Genomic DNA, 12,962 nt, shown 5'->3' with positions numbered 1-12,962 from the left:
CATTAAAGGGGCATATTCATGTATATCTGCAAATGTGGTATACATGATACATTGCACTGCATGTGAAATGGGATGCTATATTGGAGAAACAAGCCAAAAACTGCACCTTCGAATGAACTTACACAGACACTCAATCAAAAACCACTGTGAAACAAAATACTGCACCCCTGTTGGTCACCATTTCACCCAACCTGACCACTCCATCCAAAACCTCAAAATCAAAATTCTCAGAGGCAACTTCAATAACACCATGGAAAGAAAAACCTTTGAAATGAAAATGATAATGCACTTCAACCTGTTTAATTCTGGACTAAATGTGGACTCTGGATTCTTAACACATTATCAAAATTTTTTGTAATGTACTTTCATTTAGTCAATTACATTGTATATTCCACATTCTTTATACATAGGTACACAGGTAAGCCTATGTCCACACTTTTGTCTTTTCTTAACTTTTGTATTCCCCCTGTATATACAATTTCACATCTCTATAGATATTGATTCAATGTTGATATATAACTTTATGTCAGTATATGCTCTATGTAAAGCTATATATTTCCCCTGTCTGTTCTCCTACACTGGACACTGTCTGCCTGTTACCTAAGCCCCCCTCATGATTTTTACGACACCTCCTCCTCTCCCTGCACTGTCTTCTTAGCTATTCTGTGTTTTAAGATACAATCTGTAAATTCCATTGAATTGGTTAGTATTGCTTCAGACTTGATAAAGGAAGGAACTCTTCCGAAAGCTTGTCATCTTATAAATGTATAGTTAGTCCAATAAAAAAAGTATCATTGCTCAATGCAATACTCTTGTTATTTTGATATCTAAATCTCTGGACTAACATGGCTACTCCAATCAACGTGTATATGTATATATATATATGTGTGTGTGTGTGTGTATATGTATATATGTGTGTGTGTGTATATGTATATATGTGTGTGTATATGTATATATATGTGTGTGTATGTATATATGTGTGTGTATGTATATATGTGTGTGTGTATGTATATATGTGTGTGTATGTATATATGTGTGTGTGTATGTATATATGTGTGTGTGTGTGTGTGTATATGTATATGTATATATATATGTGTGTATATGTATATATGTGTGTTTGTATATGTATATATGTGTGTTTGTATATGTATATATATGTGTGTGTGTGTGTATATGTATGTATATATATATATATATATATATATATATATATATATATATATATATGTATATATATATATATATATATATATATGTATGTGTGTGTATATATACATTTTTCTATTTTTTATATCTGATTTCTAGCAGCAGTTGTAAAGCATTATGGACAGTTTGATAGTGCTTTACTAAGTCCTATTTATAAACACATTTGCTTTATTTTTTCCTATTAAATAAATTAGTATCTACCTTTTTTTAAGTTTTTCTGCCTAGTTCTTTTGTGCTTGCTTGTCTGATATAGTAATTGTAGCCAATTTGTTTTGTTTAAGAAGTCACAGAATTTTGTATTATCTTACAGCCAGCAACCCCCACACGCACAATAGCTGCGACCCCTGTACAGCAACTTCCACAGAGCCAGTCAACACCAAAGCGAATCGACACTCCTAGTCTGGAGGAGCCTAGTGACCTTGAGGAGCTTGAGCAGTTTGCCAAGACATTTAAACAAAGACGAATCAAACTTGGATTCACTCAGGTGACTGGTGGTTGGGAAGAAAGAAATTAGGGGTTTAGGAATGTGCCCCATCCTGGTAGGGCTTCCATTTAACAGAATGAACTCTCTACTACCTTATCTGTTTGAGAACATCATGCAATAAGTCAGCAGTTTCTTGCCTGCCCTGTGGTTTAAAAGCGTCCCTATTTTACTCAGCAGGAGCAATGCCGTTCTACTGCATAGTGTTTCCTTCCCTGCATGGCTACTGTTCACAACATAGCATTTGAAGTTTAAAGGTTAATACACTTAAAGGCAGCTCTGGAGTATGTAACCTTTAAATCCTAATTACACGTCTTAAGTGTGTCAAACAACTTAACTTTTTAAAAAATATATAAAATGTCTTGAGCAATTCATCACGGTTTAAAGCCTGCTTGCATACAGATTAGTTTTTAGCAATCTTAAGGTAATGCACAATGTTCTGAAAGTGACGTTTTTCAGCTTGTGTAGCACCACCATGTGGCAAAATGTTTATACATAACCCTTGATAAGTAATAGTTGTTTAATAAAAAATAGTGTAAAATAAACCCAGTTACATCATTTAAGTCAATGGTAAGTAAATGAGTTTAAGGCCCCTCTCGAAATTGGCAGTAATTTAATTTTATATTTTAATTTAATATACATTCTATGTGTTATGCAATCTATTATATTTAAAGCCTTGAAAGTAATGCCGTAAATGTAAAACAGCAATACAAAACTAGTTTTTATGCTTGATAGTCATGCCACTATCCATCTACAAGGCCCTGGTGAGTTCTCTTTATCAGCCAGTGGGCAATCATCTTCTTTTTTTTTTTTCTTTTTTTTCTTTGCATATTTTAAATTCTGTATTTAGGGATTTGTACTGTAAATAGAGGTGGCAAAAACTTTCGTAAATCTTTTTTATCTTCAGCTTAGAAGCCCAAAAGTGGTCACGTGATCACTTATAACAGGTGCTATTGTGAAGCCGAGGGCTGCACACACACAAATTTATGTTCAGTATCCCTGTTTGCAGTTGAACATTTTCAATTTGTTATTGAGTTTTGGCATTTTCTTTGTCATGGTGACTTTTTATAAATATACCCGTTCCATGCAACTTATTACAAAAATTTGAAAGAATGAACTCTTTGTAAACTATTTTCTGCTTTTGGCCAATTGTTAGGCACAAGTTTCTGTACAGAAATAGTCTGTATTACAAACTGAAGACTTTTGATGTTTTATTAAGAATAGTTTTCAATACCAGAGAAGACATGCTGTCTTTTCAACCACAGGCAGGGCATTTTCATATCTGACTCTTTTTGTACTTACTCAAGGGGGAAATTGCACCCTACCAGACAATGAATAGCAAATGAAAAATAATCTGAGCTTTGTCAGGCAGCACCATAGAAAACTACCAAAACATTCCTTACTCCATACAAGTTAGATGTCAAATTATTAGCTTTTTAGAATACGTATTACACTATGTAGAAATAATTGGGGGGGGGTTCTCTTCACATCCACTATTTGCTATATATTCTTCTCGCCTGGTACTTAGCTGACTGAGCCAAGAATGAAAAATTAAAACCATATACAGAAATTTCAGTCCCTAGTGGCATATCTTAGGCAGTGCTTACCAGAATCTGCAATTTTGAAGAAATGGAAAACGTCATCAGTATGACACCAGTACACCTACAATTTGGAGATCAAAATGTGTGTGGGGGGGTTCCTATTTTTATAATTTACTTAAATTCCTTTGAAAGGAAATTAGTGATTTAAGAATTAGTGCCCAGTATCTAAGAATAATCTTAAAAACCTGGACACTTGAATTCATTAAAGGGACAGTCTAGTAAAAAAGAAACGTCCATGATTCAGATAGGGCATGCAATTTTAAACAACTTTCCAATTTACTTTTCTTTCATGTAATTGGCAAGAGTCCATGAGCTAGTGACGTATGGGATATACAATCCTACCAGGAGGGGCAAAGTTTCCCAAACCTCAAAATGCCTATAAATACACCCCTCACCACACCCACAATTCAGTTTTACAAACTTTGCCTCCTATGGAGGTGGTGAAGTAAGTTTGTGCTAAGATTTCTATGTTGATATGCGCTTCTCAGCATTTTGAAGCCCGGTTCCTCTCAGAGTACAGTGAATGTCAGAGGGACGTGAAGAGACTAGGGAGTATCGCCTATTGAATGCAATGGTTTTCCTCACAGGAGATCTATTTCATAGGTTCTCTATTATCGGTCGTAGAGATTCATCTCCTACCTCCCTTTTCAGATCGACGATATACTCATATTCCATTACCTCTACTGATAACTGTTTCAGTACTGGTTTGGCTATCTGCTATATGTGGATGTGTGTCTTTCAGTAAGTATGTTTTTATTACTTAAGACACCCTCAGCTATGGTTTGGCACTTTATGCATTAATATAAAGTTCTAAATATATGTATTGTACTTATATTTGCCATGAGTCAGGTTTATCTATTTCATTTTGCAGACTGTCAGTTTCATATTTGGGGAAAAAAAATATTTAGGAAATATTTTTCTTACCTGGGGTTTAGTCTTTTTTTCAAATTGACTGGTTATTTCTTTCAATTTCGCGGGGAAAATTAGGCCTGCGAGGGCACAAAATGCCATAGTTTATTGGCACGAAGGTACGTCCGATGACGCAAATTCGTCATTTCCGGCGTCTTAGTTGACGCTGAGTTCCTTGTACAAGGTTGCGTCAATAATGCGAATGTCTGTCATTTCCGGATGGGGTTAGCGCCAAAAAAATAAATAAAAATTTGTTACGTTGTGCATCATACCTGGTGCCAAATAATTTCATTATTTAAAACCCCATTCCTATATGCCTCTTGCTTTTTTTCTATGTCAGAGGGCTATACTGTTTGCATTTTTCCCCCTTCTTGAAACTGCCATATAAGGAAATTGATAATTTTGCTTTATATGTTTTTTCTCTTACATTTTATTTTGCAAGATGTCTCATTCTGATCCTGTCTCAGAAATCACTGTTGGAACCCTGCTGCCTGATGACAGTTCTACCAAAGCTAAGTGCATTTGTTGTAAACTTGTGGAGATTGTATCTTCAGCTGTGGTTTGTAATAGTTGTCATGTTAAACTTTTACATGCAGATAATGTGTCCATCAGTAATAGTACAGTGCCTGTTCCTTCAACATCTAATGTACAAGATATACCTGTGAATTTAAAGATTTTATTGCTGATTATATTCAGAAGGCTTTGTCTGCCATCCCGCCTTCTAATAAACGTAAAAGGTCTTTTAAAACTTCTCATAAAGTTGATGAAATTTCAAATGACCGACAACATACTGAATTATCCTGCTCTGATGAGGATCTATTTGATTCAGAAGATCCTTCCTCAGATATTGACACTGACAAATCTACTTATTTATTTCAAAATGGAGTATATTCGTTCTTTGTTAAAAGAAGTGTTGATTACATTGGATATTGAGGAATCTAGTCCTCTTGATATTAAAACTAGTAAACGTTTAAACTCTGTTTATAAATCTCCTGTTGTTACTCCAGAGGTTTTTCCAGTTCTTGATGCTATTTCTGATATGATTTCTAAGGAATGGAATAGGCCTGGAACTTTTTATTCCTTCTTCAAAGTTTAAAAAATTGTATCCTTTGCCAGCAGTTACATTGGAGTTGATGGGGCTATCTCTACTCTTGCTAAACGTACTACTATTCCTATGGAAGATAGTACTTCTTTTAAAGATCCTTTAGATAGAAAACTTGAATCTTCTCTAAGGGAAGCCTATTTATATTCGGGTCATCTTCTCAGGCCTGCAATTTCTTTGGCTGATGTTGCAGCTGCATCAACTTTTTGGTTGGAACATTTAGCGCAACAAGAATTAGATTCTTATTTGTCTAGCATTGTTCGCTTGCTTCAAAATGCCTATCATTTCTCTTGTTAAGTGTATCCAGTCCACGGATCATCCATTACTTGTGGGATATTCTCCTTCCCAACAGGAAGTTGCAAGAGGATCACCCACAGCAGAGCTGCTATATAGCTCCTCCCCTCACTGCCATATCCAGTCATTCTCTTGCAACTCTCAACTAAGATGGAGGTCGTAAGAGGACTGTGGTGTTTTATACTTAGTTTATTTCTTCAATCAAAAGTTTGTTATTTTTAAATGGTACCGGAGTGTACTTTTTATCTCAGGCAGTATTTAGAAGAAGAATCTGCCTGCGTTTTCTATGATCTTAGCAGAAGTAACTAAGATCCTTTGCTGTTCTCACATATTCTGAGGAGTGAGGTAACTTCAGAGGGGGAATAGCGTGCAGGTTTTCCTGTAATAAGGTTTGTGCAGTTAAAATATTTTTCTAGGGATGGAATTTGCTAGAAAATGCTGCTGATACCGAAGTAATGTAAGTAAAGCCTTAAATGCAGTGATAGCGACTGGTATCAGGCTTATTAATAAAGATACATACTCTTATAAAAGTGTATTTTAAAACGTTTGCTGGCATGTTTAATCGTTTTTTACATATGTTTGGTGATAAAACTTATTGGGGCCTAGTTTTTTCCACATGGCTGGCTTGAATTTTGCCTAGAAACAGTTCCCTTAGGCTTCCCACTGTTGTAATATGAGTGGGAGGGGCCTATTTTGGCGTTTTTTTGCACAGCGAAAATTACAGACACAGACATCCAGCTTCTTCCTGCATGATCAAGGACTTCTCTGAAGGGCTCAAAAGGCTTCAAAAGTCGTATTGAGGGAGGTAAAAAGCCACAGTAGAGCTGTGGCAGTTGTTGACTGTTTAAAAAATGGGTTACCTTGCAGGACAAGGCTGCAATCATGAATAATATTATCTAGATTGCCTGAATTAAGAGGCAAGCGCGATAGCTCTGGGGTTAGGAGAGATACAGAGCGCGCAAATGCTGTTAGAGCCATGTCTGATACTGCGTCACAGTATGCAGAACATGAGGACGGAGAGCTTCAGTCTGTGGGTGACATCTCTGACTCGGGGAAACCTGATTCAGAGATTTCTAATTTTAAATTTAAGCTTGAGAACCTCCGTGTATTGCTTGGGGAGGTATTAGCTGCTCTGAATGACTGTAACACAGTTGCAATTCCAGAGAAATTGTGTAGGCTGGATAGATACTATGCGGTGCCGGTGTGTACTGACGTTTTTCCTATACCTAAAAGGCTTACAGAAATTATTAGCAAGGAGTGGGATAGACCCGGTGTGCCCTTTTCCCCACCTCCTATATTTAGAAAAATGTTTCCAATAGACGCCACTACACAAGACTTATGGCAGACGGTCCCTAAGGTGGAGGGAGCAGTTTCTACTTTAGCAAAGCGTACCACTATCCCGGTTGAGGACAGTTGTGCTTTTTCAGATCCAATGGATAAAAAATTGGAGGGTTACCTTAAGAAAATGTTTATTCAACAAGGTTTTATTTTACAGCCCCTTGCATGCATTGCGCCTGTCACTGCTGCGGCGGCATTCTGGTTAGAGGCCCTGGAAGAGGCCATCCAGACAGCTCCATTGAATGAAATTTTTGACAAGCTTAGAACGCTTAAGCTAGCTAACTCATTTGTTTCTGATGCCATTGTTCATTTGACTAAACTAACGGCTAAGAATTCCGGATTCGCCATCCAGGTGCGTAGGGCGCTATGGCTTAAATCATGTTCAGCTGACGTGACTTCAAAGTCTAAATTACTCAACATTCCTTTCAAGGGGCAGACCTTATTCGGGCCTGGCTTGAAGGAAATTATTGCTGACATTACTGGAGGCAAGGGTCATACCCTTCCTCAGGACAGGGCCAAATCAAAGGCCAAACAGTCTAATTTTCGTGCCTTTCGAAATTTCAAGGCAGGAGCAGCATCAACTTCCTCCGCTTCAAAACAAGAGGGAACTGTTGCTCATTCCAGACAGGCCTGGAAACCTAACCAGTCCTGGAACAAGGGCAAGCAGGCCAGGAAGCCTGCTGCTGCCCCCAAGACAGCATGAAGGAACAGCCCCCTATCCGGAAACGGATCTAGTGGGGGGCAGACTTTCTCTCTTCGCCCAGGCGTGGGCAAGAGATGTTCAGGATACCTGGGCGTTGGAGATCATATCTCAGGGATATCTTCTGGACTTCAAAGCTTCTCCTCCACAAGGGAGATTTCATCTTTCAAGGTTATCAGCAAACCAGATAAAGAAAGGGGCATTCCTAAGCTGTGTGCAAGACCTCCTAGTAATGGGAGTGATCCATCCAGTTCCGCGGACGGAACAAGGACAGGGATTTTATTCAAATCTGTTTGTGGTTCCCAAGAAAGAGGGAACCTTCAGACCAATCTTGGATCTAAAGATCTTAAACAAATTCCTCAGAGTTCCATCATTCAAAATGGAAACTATTCGGACCATCCTACCCATGATCCAAGAGGGTCAGTACATGACCACAGTGGACTTAAAGGATGCCTACCTTCACATACCGATTCACAAAGATCATCATCGGTTCCTAAGGTTTGCCTTTCTAGACAGGCATTACCAATTTGTAGCTCTTCCCTTCGGGTTGGCCACTGCCCCGAGAATTTTTACAAAGGTTCTGGGCTCACTTCTGGTGGTTCTAAGACCGCGAGGCATAGCGGTGGCTCCGTATCTAGACGACATCCTGATACAGGCGTCAAGCTTTCAAATTGCCAAGTCTCATACAGGGATAGTTCTGGCATTTCTGAGGTCGCATGGGTGGAAAGTGAACGTGGAAAAGAGTTCTCAATCACCACTCACAAGAGTCTCCTTCCTAGGGACTCTTATAGATTCTGTAGAGATGAAAATTTACCTGACGGAGTCCAGGTTATCAAAACTTCTAAATGCTTGCCGTGTCCTTCATTTCATTCCATGCCCGTCAGTGGCTCAGTGCATGGAAGTAATCGGCTTAATGGTAGCGGCAATGGACATAGTGCCATTTGCGCGCCTGCATCTCAGACCGCTGCAATTATGCATGCTAAGTCAGTGGAATTGGGATTACTCAGATTTGTCCCCTCTACTAAATCTGAATCAAGAGACCAGAGATTCTCTTCTCTGGTAGCTTTCTCCCGTCCATCTGTCCAAGGGTATGACCTTTCGCAGGCCAGATTGGACGATTGTAACAGATGCCAGCCTTCTAGGTTGGGGCGCAGTCTGGAACTCCCTGAAGGCTCAGGGATCGTGGACTCAGGAGGAGAAACTCCTCCCAATAAATATTCAATGCTCTTCTAGCTTGGCCTCAGTTAGCAACACTGAGGTTCATCAGATTTCAGTCGGACAACATCACGACTGTGGCTTACATCAACCATCAAGGGGGAACCAGGAGTTCCCTAGCGATGTTAGAAGTCTCAAAGATAATTCGCTGGGCAGAGTCTCACTCTTGCCACCTGTCAGCGATCCACATCCCAGGCGTAGAGAACTGGGAGGCGGATTTTCTAAGTCGTCAGACTTTTCATCCGGGGGAGTGGGAACTCCATCCGGAGGTGTTTGCTCAACTGGTCCATCGTTGGGGCAAACCAGAACTGGATCTCATGGCGTCTCGCCAGAACGCCAAGCTTCCTTGTTACGGATCCAGGTCCAGGGACCCGGGAGCAACGCTGATAGATGCTCTAGCAGCTCCTTGGTTCTTCAACCTGGCCTATGTGTTTCCACCGTTTCCTCTGCTCCCTCGACTGATTGCCAAAATCAAACAGGAGAGAGCATCAGTGATTCTGATAGCGCCTGCGTGGCCACGCAGGACCTGGTATGCAGACCTAGTGGACATGTCATCTCTTCCACCATGGACTCTGCCTCTGAGGCAGGACCTTCTAATACAAGGTCCTTTCAATCATCCAAATCTAATTTCTCTGAGACTGACTGCATGGAGATTGAACGCTTGATTCTATCAAGGCGTGGCTTCTCCGAGTCAGTCATTGATACCTTAATACAGGCTCGGAAGCCTGTTACCAGGAAAATCTACAATAAGATATGGCGTAAATATCTTTATTGGTGTGAATCCAAGAGTTACTCATGGAGTAAGGTTAGGATTCCTAGGATATTGTCCTTTCTCCAAGAGGGTTTGGACAAAGGCTTATCAGCTAGTTCTTTAAAAGGACAGATCTCTGCTCTGTCTATTTTTTTGCACAAGCGTCTGGCAGAAGTTCCAGATGTCCAGGCATTTTGTCAGGCTTTGGTTAGGATTAAGCCTGTGTTTAAAACTGTTGCTCCCCCGTGGAGCTTAAACTTGGTTCTTAAAGTTCTTCAGGGAGTTCCGTTTGAACCCCTTCATTCCATTGATATTAAACTTTTATCTTGGAAAGTTCTGTTTTTGATGGCTATTTCCTCGGCTCGAAGAGTCTCTGAGTTATCTGCCTTACATTGTGATTCTCCTTATCTGATTTTTCATTCAGACAAGGTAGTTCTGCGTACCAAACCTGGGTTTTTACCTAAGGTGGTTTCTAACAGGAATATCAATCAAGAGATTGTTGTTCCATCATTGTGTCCTAATCCTTCTTCAAAGAAGGAATGTCTTTTGCATAACCTGGACGTAGTCCGTGCCTTGAAGTTTTACTTACAGGCTACTAAAGATTTTCGTCAAACATCTGCCCTGTTTGTCGTTTACTCTGGACAGAGGAGACGTCAAAAAGCTTCGACAACCTCTCTCTCCTTTTGGCTTCGGAGCATAATACACTTAGCCTATGAGACTGCTGGACAGCAGCCCCCTGTAAGGATTACAGCTCATTCTACTAGAGCTGTTGCTTCCACCTGGGCCTTTAAAAATGAGGCCTCTGTTGAACAGATTTGCAAGGCTGCGACTTGGTCTTCGCTTCACACCTTTTCAAAATTTTACAAATTTGACACTTTTGCTTCTTCGGAGGCTGTTTTTGGGAGAGGTTCTACAGGCAGTGGTTCCTTCCATTTAAGTTCCTGCCTTGTCCCTCCCATCATCCGTGTACTTTAGCTTTGGTATTGGTATCCCACAAGTAATGGATGATCCGTGGACTGGATTCACTTAACAAGAGAAAACATAATTTATGCTTACCTGATAAATGTATTTCTCTTGTAGTGTATCCAGTCCACGGCCTGCCCTGTCCTTTTAAGGCAGGTCTAAATTTTAATTAAACTACAGTCACCACTGCACCCTATGGTTTCTCCTTTCTCGTCTTGTTTCGGTCGCATGACTGGATATGGCAGTGAGGGGAGGAGCTATATAGCAGCTCTGCTGTGGGTGATCCTCTTGCAACTTCCTGTTGGAAAGGAGAATATCCCACAAGTAATGGATGATCCGTGGACTGGATACACTACAAGAGAAATAAATTTATCAGGTAAGCATAAATTATGTTTTTATTTGTGATGCCATTTTTTATATCGTCAAAATTGATGTTAAATCTATGTCTTTAGCTATAGAGCTTTGTGGCTTAAATCTTTGAATGCTGACATGACTTCTAAGTCCAGATTGCTATCTCTTTCTTTCCAAGGTAATAAGTTATTTGGTTCTCAGTTGGATTCGATTATTTCAACTGTCACTGGGGGGGGGGGGGAGGGAGTTTTTTTGCCTCAGGATAAAAGATTTTACGGGTAAATCTAAAGCTTTTAACCGTTTTCGTTCCTTTCGACAAAATAAGGAACAGAAACCTAATCCTTCCCCCAAGGAATCTGTTTCCAATTGGAAACCTTCAAATTGGAATAAATCCAAGCCTTTTAAGAAACCAAAGCCAGCCCCCAAGTCCGCATGAAGGTGCAGCCCTCATTCCAGCTCAGCTGGTAGGGGGCAGATTAAGATTTTTCAAGGATGTTTGGATAAATTCTGTCCAAAATCAATGGATTCTGAGTATTTTGTCTCAGGGGTACCAAATAGGATTCAGAGTAAGACCTCCTGTGAGAAGATATTTTCTCTCACGCATCCCAGCAAATCCAGTAAAGGCTCAGGCTTTCCTGAAGTGTGTATCAGATCTGGAGTCTTCAGGGGTAATCATGCAAGTTCCGTTTCAGGAACAGGGTCTGGGGTTTTATTCAAATCTATTCATTGTCTCAAAGAGAGAAAATTCATTCAGACCAGTTCTGGATCTGAAAATTTTGTATCGTTATGTAAGAGTACCAACTTTCAAAATGGTGACTATAAGGACTATTCTGCCTTTTGTTCAGCAAGGACATTATATGTCCACAATAGACTTGCAGGATGCATATCTTCATATTCCGATTCATCCAGATCATTATCAGTTTCTGAGATTCTCTTTTCTAGACAAGCATTACCAATTTGTCGCTCTTCCTTTTGGCCTAGCGACAGCTCCAAAAAATCTTTTCAAAGGTTCTCTGTGCCCTACTCTCTGTAATCAGAGAGCGGGGTATTGCGGTGTTTCCTTATTTGGACGATATCTAGCTCAGTCTTTACGTTCTGCAGAATCTCACACAAATCAACTAGTGTTGCTTCTTCGAAAACATGGTTGGAGGATCAATTTAGATAGATTCAGTGTCCATGTCTCTAACAGACATGAGACGTTTAAAATTGAATTGAAGGGTGTTGCAGTGGCGGCTTATCTGGACAACCACCTAGTTCAGGCTCCATCTTTTCAACTAGCAAACTCCCACACGGAGTTGTCTTTTCTGCGCTCCCACGGTTGGAAGGTGAATTTAAGAAAAAGTTCCTTAATTCCGGCTACAAGAGTGGTATTTTGTAGGACCATAATAGATTCTCTAGAGATGAACATTTTTCTGACAGAAGCAAGAAAGTCAAATATTTTCACTACGTGTCTTGCTCTTCAGTCCCTTCCTCTGCCGTCAGTGGCTCAGTGCATGGAGGTTATTGGTCTGATGGTTTCAGTCATGGACATCATTTCTTTTGCTCGGTTCCATCTCATACCTCTGCAGTTATGCTTGCTCATGCATTGGAACGGGGATTATGCGGATCTATCTCCAAAGATTGTTCTAGATCAGATGTCCAGAGATTCTCTTCCATGGTGGTTGTCTCAGGATCTTCTCTCAGGGAACTTGCTTTCGCAGACCTGCCTGGGTGATTGTAACCGCGGATGCCAGTTTGCTGGGGTGGTGTCTGGGATTCATTATGGACTCGGGACGAGTCGGTTCTTCCAATAAATGTTTTGGAAATGAGAGCAATTTTCAATGCTCTTCTAGCCTGGCCTCAGCTAGCTTCAACCCAGTTTATCAGGTTTCAGTCGGACAACATAACGTTAGTGGCTTACATCAATCAGGGAGTTCCTTGGCCGTGACAGAGGTAGCCAAGATTATTCAGTGGTTGGAGATTCACAACTATTCATATTCCATGAGTGGACAATTGGGAAGCTGTTTTTCTGAGCAGACAGACTTTTTTTCATCCGGGGGAGTGGGAACTTA

At 40.1% G+C, this 12,962-nt stretch overlaps 1 protein-coding gene across 1 annotated transcript in view; it reads left to right on the top strand.

Moving 5' to 3' along the window:
- POU2F1 (POU class 2 homeobox 1) overlaps window positions 1-12,962 on the top strand; it is a 215,046-nt gene that overhangs the window by 56,754 nt on the left and 145,330 nt on the right. Inside the window, exon 4 of the mRNA XM_053705861.1 lies at window positions 1,517-1,690. Within this exon, the coding sequence (XP_053561836.1) occupies window positions 1,517-1,690 (174 nt within the window). The remainder of the gene's footprint in view (window positions 1-1,516; window positions 1,691-12,962) is intronic.

Source organism: Bombina bombina, chromosome 3, assembly GCF_027579735.1.
Source record: "Bombina bombina isolate aBomBom1 chromosome 3, aBomBom1.pri, whole genome shotgun sequence".
NCBI classification, from domain to species: Eukaryota; Metazoa; Chordata; class Amphibia; order Anura; family Bombinatoridae; genus Bombina; species Bombina bombina.
Note: the sequence above shows the minus strand (reverse complement) of the source record. Positions and strands in the feature narration are given on the sequence as shown.